This window comes from Microtus ochrogaster, unplaced genomic scaffold (genome assembly GCF_000317375.1).
Source record: "Microtus ochrogaster isolate Prairie Vole_2 unplaced genomic scaffold, MicOch1.0 UNK32, whole genome shotgun sequence".
Classification (NCBI taxonomy): domain Eukaryota; kingdom Metazoa; phylum Chordata; class Mammalia; order Rodentia; family Cricetidae; genus Microtus; species Microtus ochrogaster.
This window is the reverse complement of record NW_004949130.1, coordinates 4,164,656-4,191,895: the sequence shown is the minus strand read 5'-3', so window position 1 is coordinate 4,191,895 and position 27,240 is coordinate 4,164,656. Positions and strand designations below refer to the sequence as shown.

Genomic DNA, 27,240 nt, shown 5'->3' with positions numbered 1-27,240 from the left:
TGAGAAGAGACTTACAGGCCCCGGGGCCACTCCAGGGGAGAAAGAGGTGCAAGGCAATCAGTAGCAGTAACAAACAACTGAAGCTGCAGCTGTAGAGCAGGGCAGAGCACGTGCTGACTGTGCACAAAACCCAGCTTGAAGGCCAGCATCCAGCAAAAGAATTTAACACTCAGGATAAACATTATGGATCCACTTTGATATTTAAAAACTAAGCACAATGCCGGGCGGTGGTGGCGCACGCCTTTAATCCCAGCACTTGGGAGGCAGAGGCAGGCGGATCTCTGTGAGTTCGAGACCAGCCTGGTCTACAAGAGCTAGTTCCAGGCCAGGCTCCAAAACCACAGAGAAACCCTGTCTCGAAAAACCAAAAAAAAAATAAAAAATAAAAAATAAATAAATAAAATAAATAAATAAAAACTAAGCACAAACAATTGAAACAGTCACATTAAGTATGAATAAACTTAATAACGGTCATAACTCAAGCTAAAAGCCAAACGAAACATTCAGCTTTCTGTGAAAATTTTATCAAAAAAAATTTAGAAGTTAAAAACATAAAGGTTAAAACAAAACAACAAAAAAACTGACTGGATATGGTGGTGCACACCTTTAATTCCAGTACTCAAGAGGTGGAGGCAGGTGGATCTCTGCGAGTTTGAGATCAGCTTGGTCTACAGAGTGAGTTCCAAAACAGTCAGAGCTACACACAACAGACACCCTGTCTTGAAAAACCAAAAACAAACACAAAAATCACCACCAACAACAAAAAAAAACTGAATAAAGCTGGGAGTGGGGAGGGGTGCACTTGCTCTTAGGAGCCCATTCAAGCCACCCTCAACTCAAGGTCAGCCTGGTCTATGCGAGACAATCACCAGCACATTTAATGTGTTTAATGTGTTTCTTATAAAATTACTCTTAAAAGGAAATTAAATAGCTCCTTAAATCTACAACTCAGGAGGCAGCAAGTGGATCCCAGTGAGTTCAAGGCCTGCCTGGCTCATATAGCAAATTCCTGATCAGTTAGGGCAGCATAGTGAGGCAATATCTCAAAAAAACAAAACTAAACAAAATTACTTACAGTTCTACACTGGTCTATTTTTCCAGATAAAATCTTCAATCCTTCCAACACTATCAAGCCGGCAATCACTGCATTAGTAGTAGCGATCGCAGGAATGATGTTCCCCGCCATTGCTAGAGGACAGAAAGACACGGACAAACACATTTAGCTGTCAAAACAGAAAACTCTGCATGGGTTTGTTGATGATACAACTGAAGTACAAACAACTTACATTTTATATCAAATCTGCTCTTCATATTCATGCTGAAAATGTGCATTCTGAGGTTTGCAGCAGAAGTGACAAAATCCATTGCCGAGGGGTCATCCTGCCAGCAACACAAATGACAAGGCCTGGTCCAATCAAAGTCATTTCACTATCATTTGTTACCTTCAAAAACAGTCACATTTGAGCCGGGCGGTGGTGGCGCACGCCTTTAATCCCAGCACTTCGGAGGCAGAGGCAGGCGGATCTCTGTGAGTTCGAGACCAGCCTGGTCTACAAGAGCTAGTTCCAGGACAGGCTCCAAAACCACAGAGAAACCCTGTCTCGAAAAACCAAAAAAAAAATAAAAAATAAAAAAAAACAAAAACAAAAAAAAACCAACCAAACAAACAAACAAACAGTCACATTCGGCCACACAGCAGGAACAAAGGGTGACTGAACCAGAGGCTGGATGGGGGAGGCCGCCCAGTAAGTAGCATGGAGGCTGACAGGGTAGGTGAAAGAGGCTCATCTGGTTTTCTGGTCCAGGAAGACAGTCTGCTAAAAACACTAAGAACCACCATGCTTGCTAGAAGAGCGCTCCTGCTTAAACAAATGCACTGAACTGGAAGGATGATCCAGTGGTTGGTTAAGAGAACCTATAGCCCTTACAGAAGACCAGAGTTCAGTTCCCAGCATCCATGTGGTGGTCACAACATCTGTAACTAGTTCCAGGAGATTCAATACTGTCTTCTGACCACTGCAGGCATCACACACACAGTGCACAGACTCATGTGCAAGCAAGCACAACAATTATAAGCATGAAATGAAAAATAAATACACCTTTAAAAAACAAAACCAGGCTAAATAGATGGCTCAGCCGTTAAAAGCACTGGTTGCTCTTCCAGAAGAGCTAGAATTTCTCACCACCCATATGGTAGCTCATAACTCTAACTTTAGTTCCAAGGGATGACACCCTCACAGAGTATATATAGGCAGAACACCAGGGCACATCAAATAAACAAACAAAACCAAATGAGAACATGTGTACAGCTAAAGACCAAGTCCCCTTCTCACCGAAGGAAGCCCTTTCTGGACCCATTAGCAGTGAGGCTGCTAGACACGCAGAGAATCTACACAAAGACAACCTGTTCAGCCCTGCTCAGTCTCCGTCCCACCAGTAAGGTCTTTCCCAGATGTGGCTGTTGAACTCTTTAACGTGTAAAACTAGAACTGAACAGACACCCTGTGTGCAGTTTCTGAGGACAGGGTTTCTCTGTGTAGCCCTGTCCTGTATTTTCCTGTATTCCCTGTCCCGGAACTCACTTAGTAGACCTGGAGAATTTTGCCTGACTATACCTCATGAGCGCTGGGATTAAAGGCAACACCAACACGCCCACCTTAGAGCCTTAGGGCCATTTTCCCTCCAGTAAAGACGAAAAGCCCAGGGGTGACTGCTGCTGTGTACAACACATGCTCTCAAGTGAAGCAAAGGCTGAAACACTTGGGCGCAGCTCATCCATGTACCCAGGCCAACCCCAAATGCAAATGCTACTCCTGGACCTGAGGATCTCTACCTTATTTTTATTTTGAGACAGGGTCTCACTACATATCCCTGTATCCCTGTTTGTTATGAAATTTACTACATAGATCAGGCTGGCATCAAATTCAGAGATTCACCTACCTCTGCCTCCCAAGCACTGGGACCAAAGGAATGAGCCATCATGTCTAGCTGTCTACTTCTACTTTTCTTAAGTTCCTGAGTAAGACGTAGCTGTCTTGCTCTATAAAATGCCTGGATTCTTTCTTTCTTTTCTGTTATTTTTAAAACAGGGTTTGTCAGCCCTGGCTGTCCTGGAACCTGCTGCTTTACCTCACTATACTGGAATTAAAGGTGTGCACCACCATGCCCAGTTAGATGCCTTTATAACAAATGGTATGTGGGGCTACAGAAATGCTCAGTGGTTTGGAGCACTGGCTGGTTTCTAGGACCTGAGTTCAGTTCCAAGCCAGCATCTACACAATGGCTAACAACTACTGTAATTCCAGTTCCAGGGGGTTCACTCAACTCTTCAGGCCTATGTGGGCACCAGGAACACATGTCTTGCACACATGCAGGCAAAACAATCTCTCAGGCTGGAGAGACAGCTCAGTAGTTTAGAACATTGACTGCTCTTCCAGAGGTCCTGAGTTCAATTCCAAGCACCTACACGGTGGCTCACAATTGTCTGTAATGCGATCTGGTGCCCTCTTCTGGTGTGCACAAAGACAGAGCACTCATATACATAAAGGTACATCAATTAAAAACCCCAAACCAGCCAGTCTCTCAGAAACTGGCTCTGACACCATGAGGGCAGCAGTGCTTAGGCTCAGGGCCATGAGCTCCTTATTTGGCCCCAATGAAAAAACAGAAACTTTCCAAATCACTAGAATAACAGCAAAGAAAATATTTCAAAACCTACCATTTATATCACACAAACCAAGAGACTAATGTTTATAAGAATTTCAAAAACTTAAACCCACTAGCTTTGTTTTAGATCTCTGATTCAACCAAACTTTCAAAGTTTATGCATACAAAGTTATCTGAGGATTCTAAAACTGGCCAATCATTTCTCTTTACTTTTTTTTTGGTTTTTCGAGACAGGGTTTCTCTGTAGCTTTGGTGCCTGTCCTGGAACTAGCTCTTGTAGACCAGGCTGGCCTCGAACTCAGAGAGAGCCGCCTGCCTCTGACTCCCAAGTGCTGGGATTAAAGGCGTGCGCCACCACCGCCCGACCATTTCTTTATTTTTTAAATATTTATTTTATTTATTTATTATGTATACAATATTCTGTCTGTGTGTATGCCTGCAGGCAGGAAGAGGGCACCAGACCTCTTTACAGATGGTTGTGAGCCACCCTGTGGTTGCCGGGAATTGAACTCAGGACCTTTGGAAGAGCAGGCAATGCTCTTAACCACTGAGCCATCTCTCCAGCCCCCGACCATTTCTCTTTACTTTGAGACCCATAGCAAATCTTTCTTTTCCTTCCCATGCTGGGGACGAAACCCAGGGCCCCATGCATGCCAGGCAAGTAAGCAACCCAGTAAAGAGCCAGAGACACATCTCAGGTCTCCCATTAAAACTGTCAGTACTAAAATAAACTTTATCACATAATCAATTTTGCCTGCAATTCAAATGCCAATTAAACACAGTGAACTTATTTCAACTTTAAGAACAACTGCATCTTCCTGGTAATGCAGCTTGGTCTGTTGAGCAGCCCCCTCTAGCATCACATAACTAGGTAAAGTGGTCCTGCATCCGTGAGGGGAGGCAGCAAGGTCAGGAGGTCAAGGTCACCCCCAACAACAAAGGGAGTTTGAGGCTAGCTTGCACTACAGATCCTGTTTCAGATACAACAGAACCAGGCTCACTCTACAGCCTAGGATGGCCTCAAACATGGTGATCTAGCTCAGCCTCCCAAGTGCTGGGACTCTAGGTGTCGACTTCGCCGGGTTTTTCTCTCCCTAAGTTCTGAAACTCTGTGCACTTCAACAGAAAGGCAACCTCAGAGATGAGAGGTAGCACATGCTTTTAACTGTTAAGGCCTGAGCCACATAGCACACTTACCAAGCATGGACAAGGGCCTAGGCTTAGTCCCTGGGAGAAAGTGTATAGGCAACTTTTACTATTTTTAAGGTCAAATCAAGCAGATGAGCTACTGCCTCCGAAAGCAGAGGCCTTCAGGCCTGTTTTCTAACACCCTACCGAGACAAATCACTTTCTACTCAACATAAGCCATGAGTGTGTTACCAAAACAAATTTTTTGATACTTGACCTTATCCATATGCATAGAAAATTCATATTCTAACATAACAACTGGAGATGAAAACATTCAAACAAAGTAAGTAATACCCCAAGTTGTTAGCTTTACTTACAACACAGGAACAGCGTAAGGGACGTACATAAGTGACAGACACATTTCCAAACAAACCTGATCCTGATCCTACACGAGTTCAGCCCCGTCCCCCTTTTCTGCTAAGTGGACTCTCAGGGTCTCAGTGCTCTTTGAAAACAGACCTTATCCCACATGAGCTCAGCTCCGTCCCCCTTCTCTGCCAAGTGCATCCTCAGGGTCTCGACGCTCTTTGAAAACAAGCTTGCATAGCTCTTTACATCCAGAACCTGCTGGTCTTTCAAACCCAACTGGGGTTCGTTTTGTTGATCAGATGCATTGGCGTCTCCTAAAAATGAGTAAGAATATTAAACACCTACCTCTACCTTGGTCTATTCAACAGATTCAACTGTTGGCCATTAAGATGTCATAAATAAATAAATAAATAAATAAATAAATGAATTCCATTTGATAGGTATCACTACAAGTATGTGTGCAAGAAAACTGCTGAAGCTGTGGGCTGTTTAAGACCATGTCAGACTCTCACCGAATTTTTGGAATTCAAGAATATAATGGCAGGGCTGCGGAAAACTGGCTGCTCTTCCAGAGGACCTAACACCCTCTCTGGCCTTGGTGGGAACCTACACTCATATGCACATACCCACACAGTTGAAAAGCAATATATATATATAAAAAGGTGAGTATCATATTGTGCCCAGCACAGCCCACACTCTGTCAGTCAAGCTGGCACTCCTGCTTCCACTGGCCCAACGTTACACAACGCCACTGGTGCTATGTGTCACTCCAGGGACTTTTTAAGTTCAATCATGCTGGACGCTGCAGCATAGTTCAGAGAAGGAAACACAGTATGCCACTGAGAAGGAAGAAGTTAGTACAACTGTTTTATTTCCTTGACTATAAATTTTAACAATGTATTTCTATATTAAATCTTAAAGAAATAACTCAAGAGTACAAAGACAATTTTTACATATATTCCCCACACTTTTGGGAATAACGAACCCACAACTTCCTAATCATTAACAATTTAAAAAAAGAGAGAGAGAGAGAAAACTAGCTCCCGCTCTTGGGAGTGGCGTGTCTAATGATTTCTCTTTATAATCAGCCCAATCACTCAAATGCACAAACATGTATTCCCACAGTATGTAAAGGACTAGCTGGACTCTTCGCCCCCTACCCCCACCCCAGACAGGATATCTCTATATAACAGCCCTGGCTGTCCTGGAATTCGCTCTGTAGACCAGGCTGGCCTCGAACTTAGAGATCTGCCTGCCTCTGCCTCCCAAGTGCTGGGGTTAAAGGCTGCACCACCACCAGTGACTGGCTGCATTGTTTACCTTGACTCTGCACTTCAGCCCAGTCCAGGGGAACTGGAGGTTTCCTCTTGCGCCAGAGTTTGTCCATTGTCAGCAGGTATCTAATATCATCTTTAAAAAGCTGAAACAAACAAATCCCATGAATCACACAGAGCCCAACTTCATTAAACACAGATCAAATTGTGCTGATTTACTTACTATAATTATACCATAAAAGCAAGTTTAAAGGCATGGCACATGTAGGCAGAGGAACAATTTTCAGCACCACAGTTCAAATATTTGGAGAATTCAGGGCAATGGTACTGTCAGCTCTACGGATCACCCAGACTGTCCTACCTACCTCCCCAGCAATCCCACAAAATTAATCTGAAACACTAACGACACAAACTGAAGGGTTCAACAAAAACACCAGCACCCTATCTGGAAAAACAAACAACAAAAACAAAACACACCAGCTCTGCTTCCATGCAATCCAGCTAAATACTGTTTTTAAAATAATACACTTAGAGGTTTTGTCCTCCATCTCTGCCCCTTTCATTTTGGGGATTGGGGTTAGTAAACATCTTAAAGTTATAGAGTTAAGAAATTCTGGGGTGGTTTGAGCTGCCAGGTGGTGGTGGTATACACCTCTAATTCCGGTACTCTGGAAGCAGAGGCAGTTTGATGTCAGCCTTGTCTACAGAATGAGTTCCAGGACAGCCAGAGCTATACAGATAAAACCCTGTCTAGAACCTTCATCTTCTATGCCCCACTAAAAAAACAAAACCAAATAAAAAACTCACTGTTTCACAAAGTTGAGCTTTGGTGCTATCAATACTCTATTTTGGCCAGTTTCCTATCTGTGGCAAACTGATGTTTGTTTGTGTCTCTCCTGGAAGAGTATCTATCACATAACCCCAAAGGTAGGACAAAACTCCACAAGGTTGCCATCTGACCTCCACATGAGCACCATGGCATATGTGTGCCCTTCTAAATTAAAATGAAAATTAATGATAATAATAATAATAAAAGTAAACCTAGCTGAAATACTGTTGAGTGAGAGTCTTGCTGATCAAGCGCAGAAGCCCTGGGGGCTGCAGAAATGGTTCACAGTAAGAGCGCTCGCTGAATTTTCAGAGGATAGGGCTCAGTTCCCAGCATCCACATGGTGGTTCACTAACATCCTGAGTCTAGTTCTCTTGGATCAGAACCCCCACTTGAGGCAGCACCAGCATACACATGGTACACATAAACACATGCAGGCAAACCATTCATACACATAAAATAAGTTTTAAAAGAGAGGAAGCAGGAAGCCCAATCAGACCAGAAAAATGAGGAAGAGAGCGAGACTGACCTTGGTAAAAAGTTTAACTGGATCGTACCCAGTTGACTTAGCCCATTCCTTAGTGGAAACACGTTTAATGTCTCCATCTTCATTGGAAGCCCTGGCTCTGGCTTCAGCCTCTGTCGGCTCCCCTACAAAACAAGCATTGTATCTCAATGTACAATTACGTTCTCACCTAAGGGAGAGAATCACTCAATGGAAGGCAGCTGTACGGAACACATTCAGAGTTCCAGGACAGCAAGCAACGTGAGTACTAGTGTATTTTTGTGACTCAGTGAGATGTGTTGCTGTTGTTGTCTTCTTTAAAGGCATTCACCACCACTGACCTGCTTTCTGAGTTTTTTTTTTTTAGATTGTATTTTATATGCCCAGGTAGTTTGACCTATATGTCTTTGTGCCCTTGGAAGTCCGAAGAGATATGAGATCCCTTGGAACAGGAGTTTCAGAGAATGTAAACCAACACACGAGTGCCAGGTCCTCTGGAAGAGTCAGTACTGACCCTGAGCCACCTCTCCAGCCCTAACAGGTTAACAGTTAAAACACAACCCTTTTAACCAGGCGGTGGTGGCGCACGCCTTTAATCCTAGCACTTGGGAGGCAGAGGCAGGCGGATCTCTCTGAGTTCGAGACCAGCCTGGTCTACAAGAGCTAGTTCCAGGACAGGCTCCAAAAACCACAAAGAAACCCTGTCTCGAAAAACCAAAAAGGGAAAAAAAAAAAAAAAAAGACCCTGTAAACAGAATGGGTGCTGCTCCTAGTCCTAATGATTAGATCTGTGAAATGTCTCATCTCGGTTTCTTTCTTTCTTTCCTCCCTCCCTTTCTCTCTTTCTCTTTCTTTCTTGCTTCTTTGAGACAGGGTTTCTCTGTGTAGCCCTGACTGTCCTGGAACTTGCTTTGTAGACCAGGTTATCCTCAAACTCAGAGATCCACCTGCCTCTGCCTCCAGAGTGCTGGGATTAAAGGCGCAAGCCATCTTGATCACTGTTCTTACCAGTGAAATGGAACTACTCCTTTGTTCTTAAACCTTTCAATCTTTGTTCTGAAAGCTTTAAAACATCATACACTTTAATTCCAGAACTCTGGGAAAGTGAAGCAGGTGGACCTCTGTGCTTTGCATATAACTAGGGGCACACAGAAAGCAAAACAAAAAACCTACCATCAAAGAACAAACCAACAACCTCCCTAAAATGGGATGATGGGACTAGATATACATGCAGGCAAAACATCCATATGCATAAAATAACAATTTCCCCCCAAAATGCAATGGCACATTAAGCAACCTTAAGGCACCACCATTAAATCAACAGCAAAGGCAACAGCCACTCACAAGCAGCTTCAGGGTCGGCTCTGTCAGGAGACACTTCTTGATCTGCATCCTCCTCTCCAAACAGCTGGCTGCAATTCCGTAAGAGTGAACAATCAGGGAAAGGCATTTGAAACAGATGTGACTATTTCCCCAGAAATATCTATTTACAATAGTCCAAATGCTTAGCATGATGATTCACAGCGCATACATAATCCTAAGAGTATCCTGTTTGCTCATGGCACCAAGGCTAGATGAGATGTGTGACAATATCAACTAGGTTTCAAACATTTCAATATTCAAACGTGCTAGCAAAAACAGGCAAGCTTCCTTCTTAAAGAACTTTTTCACACTAGAGGACACTCACCAGACACCTGCAGCTGGCTAGTCCATAATTACCCATCTGCTACACAGTCCCAAAGTCTTATTCTAGGTGGCAAAATTCAGCAGAGAATAAGGCACTTCTTCTTCTTATAGAAAAGAAAATAATACTAAACTGTTAAGCTAAGATTTTTCACCAGCCAAGTCACCCTAAACCTGGTTTGATTCTTCAGACACAGAGGCACCCAGCCTTTCCTCAGGGAGATGACTCAGTGAAATCTCAGTGGAACCCTTTCATATGCTTCCCCCACGAAGAAGCAAACACCGAAAACTGTAAAGCTCTTGAAAACACTTCCCATGAAACGACCTTCTTCTGGTCATACTATTTAACTTCCAACAAGGCTGTCAATGTTTCACATCCTCTAGACCACCTGATTGGGTGGGTCTTCCATTGAGTGTGACATATCCGTGCTAGGTAGTCAAATTAGGGTGTTCTGTGGCCAAGGATCAAAACTGGGGTATCCACTATTTGTGCAAATACTCCCAACTGAGCTGCATGATCCACACACCATACCACACGTTGTGGAGGCTTAGCTGTCGGCTACAACAGGGTCTGACTGTATCGTGGAACTCATTAGGTAGACGGCCTGGCTTAGAATCCAGAGAGCCGCTTGCCTCTACTCTTGAGTGCTGTTATGGTCGTGTCGCATCGTGTCTGATTTTTATCAACCATACTTCTATTGATTTTAGAAACACATTTTACTGCAGTCGTGACCCAGCCACAGAGGAAGCAAGATGTGACTGCCTCGCTGAAAAAGGTACCAAGCCACGTGGCTAACATAGACAAGAAATATGGGCTAATATAAGTTATAAGAATTAGTTAATAAGAAGAGCCTGAGACACTGGGCCAATCAGTTTATGATTAATGAAAAAAAAAAAAGAAATACATTTTAAAAAACAAATTTCAGCCAGCTGCAAATCCTACATGTCTCTCCACATAACAGCCTGTCTCTTTTTGACAGCCACCCAACACTTTCTCTGATCAACTCTTCCTTCACTTTCAGTGCTTTTGATGTCTTTTAAAAAATAACAATGGAGCCGGGCGGTGGTGGCACACGCCTTTAATCCCAGCACTCGGGAGGCAGAGGCAGGCGGATCTCTGTGAGTTCGAGACCAGCCTGGTCTACAAGAGCTAGTTCCAGGACAGGCTCCAAAACCAGAGAAACCCTGTCTCAGAAAAAAAACAAACAAACAAACAAACAAACAATGGGGCTGGAAAGATGGCTCAGTGGTTAAGAGCATTGCTTGCTCTTCCAAAGGTCCTGAGTTCAATTCCCGGCAACCACATGGTGGCTCACAACCATCTGTAATGAGATCTGGCGCCCTCTTCTGGCCCGCAGACACACACACAGAATATTGTATATATAATAAATTAATTAAAATAAATAAAATAAAAATAACAATGTATTTACTTTTATTTCATTTGCACTGATATTTTGCCTGATGTATGCCTGTGTAAGGGTGTCAGATCTTAAGAGTTAGAGCCAGTTGTGAGCTGCCACATGGATGCTGGGAATGGACTCTGGGTCCTCTGGAAGAGCTCACACTTACCCCTCAGCCCCTACATGGGGGAATCTGGCCCTTGGTGAATGGAGGGTGTCAGGTGTGCACATACAAGGAAAACATTCTTATGTACTTATAATAAAATAAATATCAAAATAAGAATATTGTTCCCTAATTCCAATAGATTTTCTCCACAATAAAAATTTTGATTTGTTCTTCAAGACATACTCTGAGCATAGTCCTGGCTGTTGCGAAATTCACTTTGCAGACCTGGCTGGCCTCAAATGCACAGATCTGTTGTAAATAAAATAATCTAAATGAATGAATAAATAAATGTATTTTTTGTTTGACAAATAAGTAAATGGATCTTTGGCCTGAATGCGTGCTCAGTGCACTGCATGTATGCCTGTGGAGACTAGAAAGACACTGGATCCCGGGTAATAGTTATGGACAGTTGCAACCCCAGCATTTGGGAAGTGGAACGTCATCTCCAACTATGTGGCATGTGTATGTCCAGGTCAGTCTGGGCTACAAGAGACCCTGTCTCAAGGGGGAAAAGAACAGGAAGCAGGAAGTGAGGAGAACAAACACTCTCAGGGAAAAGTCCAAAGAGTGAGTTACTTAGCAAGAAATGCAAGCACAATGACTTCTTGGGAGGCACTGGCCTCAAAAAACACATCTCCACTGCTTGGAGTGGGCGGCCAGGGACTCCCTGCTACACTGCTTGGTGGGAAGGGGGGAAGGAAGGTTACCAAGGCCAGTGCAGCAGTGACAGATAATGCTGACAGCGGGACAAACAACATCTTCCCCTGCTGCTGTCTTCCTCTCAATACCCAGTCTCACGAGGAAAACACTAGACAAATGCCAATGTTGGTCACTGTGCTGACCTGCTACTCAGAACCACAAGGGTTGCCCAACACAAAGAATATCTAAGAAAGGAACAGCCAAGAGCTAGAGACGTGAAAACTCATGTAGCATCCAAGATGGGATCCTAGAAATGACAAAGGATATTATCTAAGAGCCACAAAACATCAAGAAACTTTTTTTTTCCTTTTTGGTTTTTTGAGACAAGGTTTTTCTGTGTAGATAGTCCTGGCTGTCCTCGAACTCACAGAGAGATCCATCTGCCTCTGCTTCCTGAGTGCTGGGAGTAAAGATGTACACCATCACTGCCTAACAAGAAATGTTCTAATTACTAATGCTATCAGAATTGATTTCTGTCTTCAGGCATATATCAAATTAATGTAAAACGTTAAAAGGGGAAACTGGGTGATGCACACCTTTAATCCCAGCCTTTAGGAGGCAGACGCAGGTAGATCTGTGAATTTGAGGCCAGCCTGGTCTAGAGTGAGTTCCAGGATAGCCAGGGCTGCATAGAGAAACACTGTCTCTGGGGCTGGGGAGGTGTTAAGGAGATGTGTTCCTGGGAACCCCACTACTGTCTGGAAATTGTGTGCTAACACTGTGTTCTCAGTTATTTACTCAGGCTCTCCCAGCTGGGAATCAAATTGCAAATTATTTGGGGGGGAGGGTGCCCAACTATATTCTTCTCCTTTCAGTTTTGTTTTTTCATATATTCTGGAGCACACCTCCTCATCTAGGCCACCAACACTCAGCATTTCTCCGTATGTGTGACCAGCAGCCTTCCTTCTCACTACCATAGTCAGGCATTCAACAAGTGGTATTTTTTGCCATTGTTAGAGTTGGTTGTGGATGGTTACTAAAAAGGGTAGGGATCCTAACCTCAGGCGTACCAGATAAGTACCACACAAATGAGTCCTACTCCAGACCACTAAAGGATTTTAACTCTGCTGTGAGCTTTTCTTTAACAGGTTATTTATAAGTATGTTTTCATAATTCTAAATATATACATTCGTACAAACTTTGTTGCATGCCTGTGTCCAATACCAGACTAAACATCCAAAATTTCATCCACAGCATGCAAAGAATGCTGTCTGAGCTAAACCCAAGAAAATCACTAGTTTCTCTTTGCCATATTTAACCACTATAAATATAACCTTTTTAAGACTATTTAAGTAAAAATGACTTTGTGTTCCATAATCTGCTCTGAAAACACACCAGGGACACATAACTCTTACTTGAACAAATACTTTGCCCAAACGATGCAGTGAATAGGTTCAGAAGGTGTGTTCCGAATCGTACAGCCAGGGAACGTTCTCTGCGTTGGCTTAGGATGACACTCGTAGCACTCAGTAACACCCTATAAAGTCAGGGCATGAGAGAGCAGTTACTCCACAACAGTTAGAAGGTGGTACAGCTGCAGACACTCCATCCCCTCACTTACATTCCAGCCCACTTCTATGCCGCCAAGAAAAATTTAAATTATAAGTGACTGCAAAACCTTTACTGTATACATAAAGGATCCAGAGTCAAAATGCAAGGGCTAAATGACATGACCAAGTCGTGTCTGAGGCAGAAACATTCCTCCCAACTCCCACGCAAGTGGAAGGCAAATTCAGAAAGAAGAAAGCATTGTAGTACAACATCAAATCAGAGAATTATATTTTTTATTTCACCAAATAACAGAAAATTACAGGGAGCCGGGGGTGGCACACCTTTAAAATCCTAGCACTTATGCTAAGGCAAGACAATCTCTGAATTCAAGGCCAGCGAGGTCTACAGAGAGAGAGTTCCAGGACAGCCAGGGTTATGTAGAGAAACCTTGTTTCCAAAGAGAAAAAAAAAAAGTAGGGGCAAGGTATCCCTACTGTAGGACCATCAGATGAATCCCTCTTTATCTCAGTGTTTCTCAACCTAAGCCTTTACACAGGAGAATAAAAAACAACGTTAACAGTTAACAGTTAAAGAATCAAAACTTTTGCTGGGTGGTGGTGGCATACACCTTTAATCCCAGCACTTGGAGACAGAGGCAGGTAGATTTCTGAGTTTAAGGCTAGCCTGGTCTACAGAGTAAGTTCCAGGACAGCCAGGGCTGTTTACACAGAGAAAGCCCATCTTGAAAAATAAACAAAAAGAATCAATATATGTTTTAATATAAATTAAATGGCAGATCCAGGATCTCCTGCTAATGCTACTGTGCCCTCCGACTTCCAATAAATACCTCGGATGAAGCCACCGAAAAGCCCACTGTGTATGGTGCAGGTAACAAACACCTCCACCTCATTCTATACTGACACACTATAGTCTATAGAGCACTGACCCACACACAACCTCTGGAGAATGGCACAGAATAAGCTTCCAAGACTAGCAGTTAAAACAAAAGAAAGCCATGCTTTGTAACATAGGTACCCAGTTAAAAATATACCAATGGGCTGAAGAGATGGCTCAGTGGTTAAGAGCACTGACTGCTCTTTCTGAGAACCTGGGTTCAATTCCCAGTACCCACATGGCAGCTCACAACTGTCTGAAAATCCAGTTCTAGGAGATCTGACACCTTCACACCAATGCACATAAAGTTAATTACAAATATTATAAAAAAATATGCAACAAGCCAGGCCATTTTAAGTATTTTCAAAAAGTACTTTCTAATCTTTCTAATCTACATTTGAAGAAATTCTTCAAATGTAGCTTTTAATGTTTACTTCCCGAAGGAGCTAAGAAGAGATCTGAAGACCTAACTAATCAGTCCCGGGCTTTTATAAACCTAGGCTAAAGATGCACAGCACCCACTCATTCATTAGCTTCGCTGACATGCTGCAAATCTACCTGCACCTCAGACTCCTTTAGGTAAAAATGAACATTAGAGATCCGGAGTTAGGACCGGTTACTACCTCATTTCTTTTTTTTTTTTTTTTTTTTTTGGTTTTTTCGAGACAGGGTTTCTCTGTGGTTTTGGAGCCTGTCCTGGAACTAGCTCTTGTAGACCAGGCTGGTCTCGAACTCACAGAGATCCACCTGCCTCTGCCTCCCAAGTGCTGGGATTAAAGGCGTGCGCCACCACCGCCCAGCTTACTGCCTCATTTCTACACCTGAACTAGAAGACTCCAAACCCAAAAGTCAACTGTTGATTTCTACACTCATTTAGTGTGTGTGCATGCACAGGAGCACCAAAGCACGTGTGGCAGTCAGAGGACAAGTTGTGCGAGTTGTTTTCTCCTTCCAACACGTTGGTACAGGGCTAAAACCTAAGCTTAGCAGCAAGCGCCTGCTGAACCACCTCACTGGTCCCAAAATCACTGCTGACTTGTTTTGAGACAAGTCTCACTATGCAGCCCTGGCTGGCTGGAATTCACTATGTAGACCAAGCTGGCCTTTAAGCCAAACAGATCCTGCTGTGGGATTAAAGAGGGCATGCGCCACCATGCCCGGCACACTGCAACATTTGGAAGTCTGACTTACTGCTTACCATCTACAACTTTACACCAAGCCCCATGACTACTAAGCATTTTTGTAGCTTGTTCTGTCAGTCTAAGAATTTCTGTTTGTTTGATTTTGGTTTTTCAAGACAGTTTTTCTCTGTGTAACCCTGGCTGTCCTGGAACTTGCTCTGTAGACTAGAGATCCATTGCCTCTGCCTCCTGAATGTTGGGAGTAAAAGAAGGCACTACCATGCCCTGCTCAGGCTAACAATTTTAATATATACCTTAAGGTGGGAGGTCTTCTGGGAACTTAGTGAACCCAGGGACCCAAGCATTATCCCGGTTTTGTTTGTTTGTTTTGGTTTTCAAGACAGGGTTTCTCTGCAGCTTTGAAGCCTGTTCTGGAACTTGGTCTGTAGACCAGGATGGCCTCAAACTCAGAGATCAGCCTGTCTCTGCCTCCCAAGTGCTGGGATTAAAGGCGTGCACCACCACTGCCTGACATCACCCTGTCTTATACAGCATGAAATCTCTATACCTTGGATGCTGGCCTGCTTATACTATATACACCCAAAGTTTTTTCCTTCCTAAGTATCAAGTAAACAGGTGAAAAATAAGAACAAAGTGTTTACCTTCTTGATAGTGGTCACTTGTCCAAGATAACCAGCAGTCCCACTTTCAATGAGAGGCACATCGGCTGCCAGACACATTCTATTTACATGGTTTCGGGCAGCTGAAAGAAAACATGAGTTACCAAGAGTTTCTGAAGACAGAAACAAGTTCAGAATGACAATTATGAAAACATTTTCTTGCTTTCAATAAACCACAGTTCACTGTGACTAAGGCAAAGATAACTACTTTTGTCTGCAACACTTTGGCTACATCCTTAGCCAATGACATGTCATTACAGGACACTCAGCAAAATCAAACAAGAAATTTGCTTTACAAATTTACTCTAGACAAAGACTCTTTTTTCTTTATTTTATTTTTGGTTTTTCAAGATAAGGTTTCTCTGTGTAGCTTTGGAGCCTGCCCTGAGACTCACTCTGTAGACCAGGCTGCCTCAAACTCAGAGATTCACCTGCCTCTGCCTCCTAAGTGCTGGTATTAAAGACCACGCTTAGCTTTCCAGAAAGAAATTTGTTACACCTACAAGGGCCTGGTCTAGGACCCTATGTTACAGGTACAGCTGGAAGAATTCTAGAGCCAGTCTTTAAATGGAGCAGCCTAAACTAGGCCTGGTGTACCAGCCCTTGGGAGGCAGAAGCACAATGGGTCAGAAGAGTTCAAGATCATCCCCAGCTACTTAGTAAATCTAAGACCCTCCTCAAGAATAGAGCAGAAAGGGGCTGAAGAGATGGCTCACAGGTTAAGAGTACTGGCTGCTCTTCCAGAGGTCCTGAGTTCAATTCCCAGCAACCACATGGTGGCTCACAACCATCTGTACTGAGATCTGGCGCCCTCCTCTGGTGTGCGGGCATACATCGAGGCAGAATGCTATATACATAATAAATAAATCTTTAAAAAAAAAAAAAAAAGAATAGAGCAGAAAAACTAACACCTTACTGAGGCCTCACCCTAAGGCACTTTACAATCACCTGATGCTCTGGCCCATTTGTATTATAATAGTCCTGGTGGACACCCCTCAGATGCTCATTGCCTAGGTCTATGCACAAACAAGATGTACTAAACCACCTGAAACAAATTCACAGGCAGTCTTCCTAAGCCCTTCTAGCTACACCTTCTGGTAGAATAGCAAAGTGTATGAAGGCCAACTGTGTGTCCTAGAGAAATAGCCATCAACTGGCCCTGCTTATACCTAAAATTCTAGCACACTGGAGACTGAGGCAGGAGGATTGTCACCAGTTTAAGGTCAGCCTGGGGAAACATGGTGAGTTCCAGACTAGCTTGGGCTGGGCAACAGAGACTGCCACACATCCCAAAAGCCCCACCTATTCTTATTTCCTTTTGTGTTTGAATTCTAATTCATAATTGGACACTAAATCTCTAACCAGCTTTGACAAGGGGAAGAGGAAATTAACAAAATGTGAAACATTAAAAACACCTTACCTCTGTTATCTAACGCGTTCATAACCAATATAAACTTTCGAAAAAATTCCACATTATACTCTGGGCTGAAAAGCAAAACAAAAAGGTCACCAAAACTGGTCTTTTGTATGATTTTTTCTCAGCATAATAGAGTCCCAAAATGGACAAATAACTGTAAAAATAACCATTGGTGGGAAGTATATGATATAGTGACAGGAAGGCTGGAATTTTCCTAACACAAGCATATTTTAAAGGAACTATTCTCAAGTTTCTCTCCATCCTGACCAGCAACCTAAGACACCAAGACAAATTCTTAAACTGGCAGAAAGCTGGCATAACCTCACTAGTAACCCCCTCAGGGTAGCAAGTGCCTGGGAACATACAAGGGACACATTCCCAGGATCTGCATGGCCAGCGGTTTCACCTCACATGGTCACAATCAGGCAGGGTTCAGGCCCCTCGGGGCTCCGCTTTTAGCAGCACTGGGAAAGTGCAAGGGGTAAAAGGAAATAGGCAGATCTACAAAGCATTAGAAATAGCCGGAGAGACAAGTGCCTTGAGAAAGCTGAAGGCTCCCTCTAATTCCCAGTCACATGCGTGTGTGGTAGGAGACTTATGCTCATGGATCATTGCTCTCCACGTCCATAAGGACATATTACCCATCATTACTGAGGTACGTGCAGTCAGACCCTACCACTATACACAGCAGCAGCGGAGCCTCAGGCATGAAAGCACAGTTATTTCTAAGTTTCTGAATAACTTCCTTACTGACATTAAAACATCGCTCATCTACATGAACTGGTAGAAGCGATGCCACTGATGGCACAGACTTAGCATGCCTAAGTATTCTAGAAGTTACCCGAAAACTGCAGAATGATTCAGGCTCACATAGATGCCTGATAAAAATAGCTTATACTCTAAAGGCTTAACTAAAAATTCATAGCAAATAGCTTTGTAACAGAATGGCGTGCATACTTCATGATGCTGTCATGGTGAGCCTCGATGTTAGCTTGGGGGTGGAACTGCAGCACACTTTCTTTGGCAACCTGGAAAACCAAAAGTAAATTACTCATTTTTGTTGACATTTGAAATCTGACATATACAAGGTTACTTTACTTACTTAGGTAATCTTATTTATATATATATATATATATATATAAAATATGGTAAGATTTCATTAAATATATACATATTCATAAAATTAGTTTTCCCCTACACTTTTATGTGAATGGCAAACATAGAGAAAATAGAAACCATGGGGCTTGGGTAGAGCACTTGTCTACCTCCAGTAACACAAAACTAAACTGAACTAAAATGCAATAATGTCAGTCATTCACTTGAGAGCCTAAGAAAAGAAGCCGTAAATAACCATCCAGGTTAGCTTGACTACAAAATGTAATGCAAGTTTAGAAAGACTCCTGTCAGAGGATGAAGGAACTCAGTCTAAAAACTGACACAGCAAAGTACTTGTGGGGAAGGGAGCAGCAAATAAGAAAATAGGAAACAAGCACAATGGGATGGGAGGGAAGGGGCTGGCAGAAAACAGAACAACAAGACCTTTGGTCCCAATCCAGGAAGAATATTCAAAGCAGCAGTATCTTCCCTGGGGACACAGGAGAATCTGGCCTCTGGGATGCAAAGGAGCAAACTTAAATATGAAGAGGATACAAAAGACACCTCAAATACAGCACTCAGGATTTCAATTCCTTCCAGACAAAAAAAAAGGGGGGGATGGGGGGGAGGATGTGGGCTACTTCTTAGCCTTTCCCTCTCATCACCTGAGCTCAACCCTCAGGACCCAATTGTCCCCCTACTTCTATTCTCCTGCAGTGGCACTCACAGGTGCCCCATACAAACTAAAATAAGCAAACGAATAATTTTAATCATAGACAAAAGAAGAGAGAAGCAGGGCTGCGGTGGTGCACGCCTTTAATCCCAGCACTTGGGAGGTAGAAACAGGCAGGCGAACAGGTGTGGTTCGAGGTCAGCCTGGTCTACAGAGTGACTTGGGAAACCCTGTCTTGAAAAACCAGGAAGAAAGAGAGAAAAAGATAGGGGAGGGGGGATGCTAGATTCACTTACTTTCCCTCTCTCTAGGAGCCATAATCTGGCCTGTTGAGAGAGAACTTCATTGTCAAAGTTCTAAACACACATGGGAAACAGTTACCTGAGCCTTTGACCTTCCAACGTGTTTCTTTTGAAACAAGAACTGCCTGTTGAGGTTGCTGACATCGATAGTATCCAGATCAATCTACAAAGGCAGAAACCCGGATGAATCACTGTTCGAGCAACATCACTACCTTCAGCATTCATAGCTCAGAACTTACCAGTGTAGAAAGTGCTTCTCTTGACAAGTCGTACCCAAACTGTTAAAAGCTACATTTAAAGAATATGGGAAGGGCAGTGTCAATGTCAAAGATAACCATCAAGGCCTGGTGGTGGCAAGCAAGCCTTTAATCCTGGTCCTTGGGAGGCAGAGACAGGCAGATCTCTGTGAGTTCAAGGCCAGCCTGGTCTACAAAGTGAGTTCTAGGACAGCCAGGACTACTATATAGAGATACCCTGTCTTGAAGAAAAAAAAAACAAGCAAAAAAACAGAATGCACTGAGGATGACTAATTTTTTTGATTTAATCCTATTTCAGGGAATTCCTTAGAAAGCATAAAAGCTTTGGTTTATAAAAATGTAAAAATTTTAAGAACAAACAAATAAATAGAAATATAAAAGTTTCCGGTGGGCAAGGTGGTGTACTCAGGTATCTGTGAGTTGGAGGTCACTTGGTCTCCATAATGAGGTCCAGACTAGTCAGGGTTACATATAGAAACCCTGTCTCAAAATATAGATAGATAAATAGACAAAAGAGATAAAGGGCATTAAAGTGGTTGTCCTGCCAGCAACAAAGACGAGGGTTCAATCCCCCAGCACCCATATTAAAACAAGAGGCGATCCTGGGACTCACTAGCTGGTCAGTCTAGTAAATTTGGAGAGTTCCAGAACAAGGGAGCCTCTGTCTCAAAAAAAGGTAGACAGTGCCCCCAGAAGACACCCTAAGTTGTCATATGGGCTCCACCCCCCCAAATAAATCAATACCCATCTGTCTGATTATTTCAAATGTGGTATAATTTCCTGTGCCTGTTGTTTTCCATTAAGTGATGTGGTGATCGGAGTTGGAAACGTTTGTTGCTTTACTCTGTATATACATAGTCACTCAGGATTGCTTGAAGGGTATTAAAGTCAAAAAATAAAATAAAATAAAAAATTCGTGTTTAAAATCTAACCCAGGAGCTGGAGACAGGGCTCAACAGTTAAGAGTGCTGGCTGCTCTTGCATAGGACCTGGGGCCCAATTCTCAGCACCTACATTGGTAACACCATTTCCAGGGGATTCAATGCCCCTCCTGGACTCTGAGGGCACCAGGAACAGACACATAAACTAAGGGAAAATTTTTAAAATAAAAATAAAATTTAGGGGCTAGAGAGATGGTTCAGAGGTTAAGAGCACTGACTGCTCTTCCAGAGAACCTGAGTTCAATTCCCAGCAACCACATGGTGGCTCACAACCATCTGTAATGAGATCTGGTGCCCACAACACTGTATACATAATAAATATTTTTTAAAAAGTATAAAAACATCTAAGTGCTGAAATATCCGTTTGTACTTTAAAGCTCCCAGCGTCCTAAACATCTGTCATCCTTACGAGATGGGATCTCGTGAACCTCCTCCTTATTTACAGTACAGTTCACTACAGACATTAGACCAAAAAAAAAAAAATAAATAAAACAAAGATCATTTACTTTTCAATTCACTCTTGTCTACTGCAAAAACTATTCTTTTTTAAACATAGCCTCCAGAATTACCAACAGACTGGATTCTCTGTGGCCTGGAACTAGATGTGAAGTCTAATCAATGCATAGAAAAATAGACTCCAATTCTGCCTCGCCTTACATCCTGACACCTGTAAATTCGTTTCTGCTAATCCTTAAGGCATTTTCAACTCACATCCCAGTTCTAGATAGTATCTCCAACACGTTAACATCTACAGCGGCTTCCTGTCATTGCACACTAAAACAAAACTTAGATTATGGACAATCAAAAACTTGTTTAAATTTCTTGAGGAAAAGTCTTGCTACGTAGCCCAAGCGAACCTCAACTCCCGAACCTACTGTCTCCCGATTGTAGGGATTACACGTGGTCACCCAATCGCGCAAACCAAAGGGAGCATCGAATGACATAAACGGCAGTGTCCCCTCTGCACTGTGCCCAGCCCAGAGGCGCGCGAGCCCCAAAGGAGTTCATCCAGCAACTAGCGGCATCCCCTCAGGGTAAGTTACTCAACCTCATAGCGCCTTACTTCCCTCATCTGTTAAAAATAAAACGGGATGCGAACACTTGCAACCTAGAGGCCGGGGGCGTACTCGAGTAAATGCATGTGAGCACGCCCGGGGTGCTGCTGCCGCTCCTGCAGCCGCTCTGCCGCGGGGTCGTTACTTTCAAGTTAGGGGCACGTTCGAATTAAAGTCACAGCATCCACAGGGGTCTCGATCACTTCCTGCATCCCAGAGTAACTGGGGAAACTGTTCGGCTCGGGAGGCGGTGCGGGCAGGCCCGGGGAGCGGAGGCCTACAGACAGGAGACCGGGAAGCCGGGGCCCAGCGTCCCCGCCAATCTGCTCCCGAAGCGGAGACCCTGATCCCCGGCCCGAGGGCCGCACCACCCTGACTCCCGCCCAGAATTCGGGCCCCGCGTCCCGCAGACAGCCGGCCATTCAGCCGGAGGCCGGGCCTCACCAGATCGATGTGAGAGAAGCCGGTGAGCACCAGGTTCTTGAGCAGCTCACAGCCGATGCCACCCGCGCCCACCACCAGCACCCGGCCGCGGGACACCGCCTCGGCCAGCTCCCGGGGAAGCCCCCGCGACAGTGCCATGGCGGGACGTCCACGAGCCGCGGCGCAGTCGGAGGCGGGAGAACCCGAGCGGCAGCCGGAAGCCAGTGGGGGAAGGGCGGCGCAGCTTCCGCTCCTGCGCACTACGGAACGCCAGCCCGCGCAAGGACGAGAGCAGGGGTGTCAGACCCGCACTTGGCCTGAGAAGCATAGGGTCACGTACCTTGATTTTAACTCCCAATGAAAACTACTTTCGTAGGAGTTTAAAAACAAACTATGACTCTATATGTAAGCAGCATCTGCAAATTAAGGAATTTTTTTTTTTGGATTTTCAAGACAAGGTTTCTTTGTAGCTTTGGAGCCTGTCTTGGAACTAGCTCTTGTGTAGACCAGACTGGCCTCAAACTCAGAGACCTGCCTGCCTCTGCCTCCCAAGTGCTGGGATTAAAGGCGTTTGCTACGCCACCTGGCCATTGCTCTTTTTTTTAAAATATTTATTATGTATATAGTAGTCTATATGTATGTATGTCTGCAGGCCAGAAGAGGGCACCAGACCTCATTACAGATGGTTGTAAGCCACCCATGTGGTTGCTGGGAATTGAACTCAGGACCTTTGGAAGGGCAGGCAATGCTCTTAACCACTGAGCCATCTCTCCAGCCCCCTGGCCATTGCTCTTGATGAGACTGGAATCTAAGACTTTGAGCATGGTAAACACACCCAACATCCTCAGCCCAGGTTATCCTTTGTGAGCATAGGGACCTATTCTTTGCCAACACATATTGCTTGGACACACACATACACACGAAGGGTGAAGATGCCCCAGTTACTGTTGAAGATGCAGGAACAGGTTCAATCAACTCAACTGTACATTTAGAAAAATGAAACTACTAAATTTCTAAAAAACGTAAGGTATACAGCAACCATCTATGATCAGCTCAGTGGTTAGGCAGGTAAACACCAATGCCTTCCTGAAAGTCAAACCTGAACCAGAAAGATCATGACTGCTGTTTGGTAGTCAGCTGCCAATCTAATTCACTTAGGCTTTCTGAGTACCTGGGAAGCAGGTACATCTAAGAAGTACATTCAGCCAGGTGGCTGTGGCACTGTTAATCCCAGCACTCAGGAAACAGAGGCAGGCAGATGTCTGTGAGTTCAAGGCCAGCATGGTCTACAAGTCAGTTCCAGGACAGGCAGGGCTACACAGTGAAACCCTGTCTTAAAAGAAAAAAAAAAAAAACACAACAAAAGTACACTAACCAGGCAGACTTTAGAATTCAGGAGCTAGTTCCAGGACAGGCTTCAAAGCTACAGTGAAACCCTGTCTTAAAAGAAAAAAAAAAAAAAAACACAACAAAAGTACACTAACCAGGCAGACTTTAGAATTCAGGAGCTAGTTCCAGGACAGGCTTCAAAGCTACAGAGAAACCCTGTCTCAGACCCCCCCCCCTCAAAAAAATCAGTCTCCTCATGAGGCACCCACTTATCAAGCTTTTTCACCTTTCCGATTTGCTTCAAATGACCATTGATTGAATGGTCCGTGTTGAATTCTCTGAAAACTCCCCCTGCAGCTGTCAACTCCTGATGTCAGCCATTACCAAGTGGAAGTCAGTTAGCAGTTCTGGAACCACTGCTCCATGGACTGTTCCTTAGCCAACCAAATTTCTGTGGATGTCCAGAGTCATCTCTGCTGCTTCGCCACCTATTCTGAACTCAAACCACAAAATTATTCCAATCTGTTTGCCTCTGCCTCCCAAATGCCGGAACTAAAGGCATGTGCGACCGCAGCCCAGCTTTGAATCTCAAGTTTGTCTAACATAATTTCCATAATATAAAATAAACCACAAGCAAGTCATTAGAAAAAAAGTAGAAAATACATAGTAAAATGGTATACAGCACAGCCACATTTATCAGCATAGTCCACGGGCTGGAGGGAAGAGTCAGAGGTTAAGAGCATAGTGCTACTGTAGAGGACCTGAGTTCAGTTCCCAGCACTCACGTTAAGGCAGTTTACCACTGCCTGTAACTCCACCACCTGGGCATCTAAAACCCTCTTCTGGCCTCTGTAGAAAAGCACACACACTCACGCACATGTGTACACACACACACTCATACACATAAAAAATAAACTGCGATATTAAGCAAAAACTTTCAGTGATGCAAAAACTGCAATTACTTTTGCACCCACCTATCTGATACATACTGTGGCTTTCGTCAGTCATTCCCGGCTGATAACGCTCTCGAGGCAGGCCACAGAGACAGACTGCCTCTGATGGAATCAGGTCACAGAAGCTCTCATTGGTCCCTACTTTTCTGTCTTGGAACTAACTGGCCACAAAGAAGTCCCGATTTACAGACGCCAGTATAGTCAGCATTCGTCAGGATGCATTGCTCTGTGTGTGTCTGGGCGCATGCACATGTGGAGGCTGGCGGAGAACTGAGGTACTTTACTCTCTCTCTCTCTCTACCTCATTTCTATTTTTACTGAGTTCCTGTGCATCGGGTGCATACAGAGCCTGTAGAGTTCCATCCAGATGCCTGGGATCTACCTTATGGGTGCTGGTCCTCTGTAAGAGCAGTCAGTGCTCTTAACCACTGAGCTCACCCTGGTTGGTATTTTTGTCTGTGTTTTCATCACAGAAAACAGTAATTCTAAAGACAGAAAGCAGAAACTTTGCTATTTGAGCTGCTTTCTCTGCAGGTGACTGGCTCACAATCACACACACATTGGCCTAGAGGATTTTTTATGCACTACCTGGATACATTAAGTATAGGAAAGAAAAGACAGCTTCAACAGGGTGGAGGCAATCCTGCATATGGGCTGAGTTCTCCCCAAAACAGGCCCAATGCTCAAAAGTACCACCCAGAAGCTAATCTAACAGATGCCCTTCCCAGGAGGCTGGATATTTGCCCTGCATAACAAGTTCTAATAGGAATTTATGTTGATAGGTGCAGGAAGAGCTGCAAGCCCCTCTCCCCATGCAACAACCCTGGCTTACTGTACCTCTCTATTCCTGTGTCTTTAACAGAGTACTAAGTGTGTTACTTCCTTTCTTGACATTGCTACTTCTGCAACCCATGACCTCACACAGTGTTGCATCTAAATGGGTTTAGAGCAGGCTTGTTTTCTTCACATCATAGTGTATTCCTATAGGACTGTAGGAAAGCCTCTGTCCACCTGTATGCTTTAAATAGGTAACACCCACCACAAGGGCATATAACCAAACTCGAGGATGCTTGAGCAGGGCTGGAGGAATGGTTCGGTGTGTAAGAGCACTTGCTATGCAAGCACAAGGTCCCGATTCAGATCCCAGCATCTACATAACAAGTGGGGTGTTATGAAGGCCTGTAGTTCTAGAATATAGCAGTGATGGGGACAGACATAGAAAGGTCACTGGGGCTCACTGGCTGCCAGACTAGCAGAAGACATCAGCTCCAGGTTCAGGGAGCTCATGCATTAAATAAGATGGAGACGCACAGAAGAGGCCATCACAGCCCCCTTCTGACTGCTGTGTACACCTACAAACGCACACACGCAGGTTTGGTCAGCAGCCTACCTTCCCCTGAAAGTAGTACACAGAGAGGCAGACGGAGAATAGGTTAGTATGAGACCAGCCTGGGATTGTGACTCAAAAAACTAAAGAAGGCTCTGAGGTAAGTTGGCAGAGTGCTTGCCTAGCATGCTCAGGGCCTGGCTGTGAACCCCAGTACCCTAAAATCCAAGCATGGTGGTACGTGCCTCTAACTTTGACGTGCAAGTAAGATCATCATTAGCTACACAGCAAACTGGAGACCCTGTCTGAAAGACGCTAACAATCCGTAAAGGTATGAATGGCTTTTTTTTCTTTCTGTAGTATCAGGAATGTAACCAGAGCCTTGCCAAACTCTACCATTAAGCAACCTCCCAACCCAGCTAATTCCATGTACCATCCCCATTAGCACCCGACTCAAACTCTTCTTGTTGTCAAGATGCCCCTTTACCAGAGCAGGACGGCCCTGACCATCTGAATAAACTCACAGCACCACGGCTGTGATGTAATCAGTCACTTTCTGTTCAAGTTGGAGTAACTGGTCTAGCCAGCTGCGGTAGTCTACAGGTACAGGCATGATAGAGAAGCTGGCGGGGACTTCCAGGCATGGCAGAAAAGAGGAGTGGACAGCTCTCTGCAGAGCTAACGATGCTCAGGCAAGCTCTGCAGGAACCTCACTGACCAGAGCCTTCTGTTTGTGCACACAGCCAGTTTCCTTAGAGAAAATTCTCACTAGGTACACTGTGCACATGACCACACCCCGCGCTCATCAGGGCCAGTTCTCCCCATTGCATAGAGCCAAGAGCATGCTGGAACATGATCAGCGGGAGTGTTCCCAAACTGCTGTCAAGGGAGAAGAAATGGAGGTTAGTGACAGAGAAACTGAATACAGGAAGGGGAAACCGGGCAAGTGGAAGGTGGATGGGGGCCATGGCACAGAGATCCTTCCCGGGATGCTGCAAGAGCAGAATGCTGACTGGGGAAGCACAGGACAGGGCAGCTAGGGTCTAAGGGCAGGATTTCTGCAGGTCTGGGAAAGGGTGCAGCAGGGTACACTGGAGGGGGATGGAAGATGCTGACTGCTACGCTAGCGACAGAATGTCCACCAGGGTGTCTGTGGATGAGGTCACTGGCCTCCAGGCCAGGAGGGAACACGTAGTAATTGCTACCATACAGACAGTCCATTGATCCATGCAGTCAGGAGGTAATGCTTCAAGCCCCATAGTCTCCAAAAGAAAGAAAAAGGCAATATTAAAAATAGCTGTTAAGCCTGGTGGTGATTCACACCTTTAACCCCAGCACTCAGGAGACAGAAGCAGATGTTTTTCTGATTTGAGGACAGCCTGGTCTACAGAGTGAGTGAGTTCCAAGACAGCCAGGGCTACACAGAGAAACCTTCTATCCAAAAACAAAAACGAACAAACAAACAGAAAACAAAAACAAAAGTTAATACCCAGAGAGTGGTGACTCTTACCTTTAATCCTAGTATTTGGGAGGCAAGGGCAAGAGGATCTCTGTGAATTCAAG

At 44.3% G+C, this 27,240-nt stretch overlaps 1 protein-coding gene across 2 annotated transcripts in view; it reads right to left on the bottom strand.

Moving 5' to 3' along the window:
* The window catches only part of Uba2 (ubiquitin like modifier activating enzyme 2), a 29,195-nt gene extending 6,917 nt beyond the window's left edge, over positions 1-22,278 (bottom strand). Inside the window, exons 1-12 of one of the 2 annotated variants that reach the window (XM_026789916.1) lie at positions 22,090-22,278; positions 19,472-19,555; positions 18,280-18,350; positions 17,326-17,390; positions 15,888-15,988; positions 13,075-13,196; positions 9,116-9,183; positions 7,796-7,917; positions 6,484-6,583; positions 5,314-5,477; positions 1,287-1,380; positions 1,076-1,188 (exon numbers count right to left, since the gene is read on the bottom strand). In XM_026789916.1, the coding sequence (XP_026645717.1) occupies positions 1,076-1,188; positions 1,287-1,380; positions 5,314-5,477; positions 6,484-6,583; positions 7,796-7,917; positions 9,116-9,183; positions 13,075-13,196; positions 15,888-15,988; positions 17,326-17,390; positions 18,280-18,350; positions 19,472-19,555; positions 22,090-22,227 (1,242 nt within the window). In that variant the 5' untranslated portion in view covers positions 22,228-22,278. The remainder of the gene's footprint in view (positions 1-1,075; positions 1,189-1,286; positions 1,381-5,313; positions 5,478-6,483; positions 6,584-7,795; positions 7,918-9,115; positions 9,184-13,074; positions 13,197-15,887; positions 15,989-17,325; positions 17,391-18,279; positions 18,351-19,471; positions 19,556-22,089) is intronic. The other variant, XM_005368440.3, reaches the window with a different exon arrangement.
* Between the last annotated feature and the right edge of the window lie 4,962 nt (positions 22,279-27,240).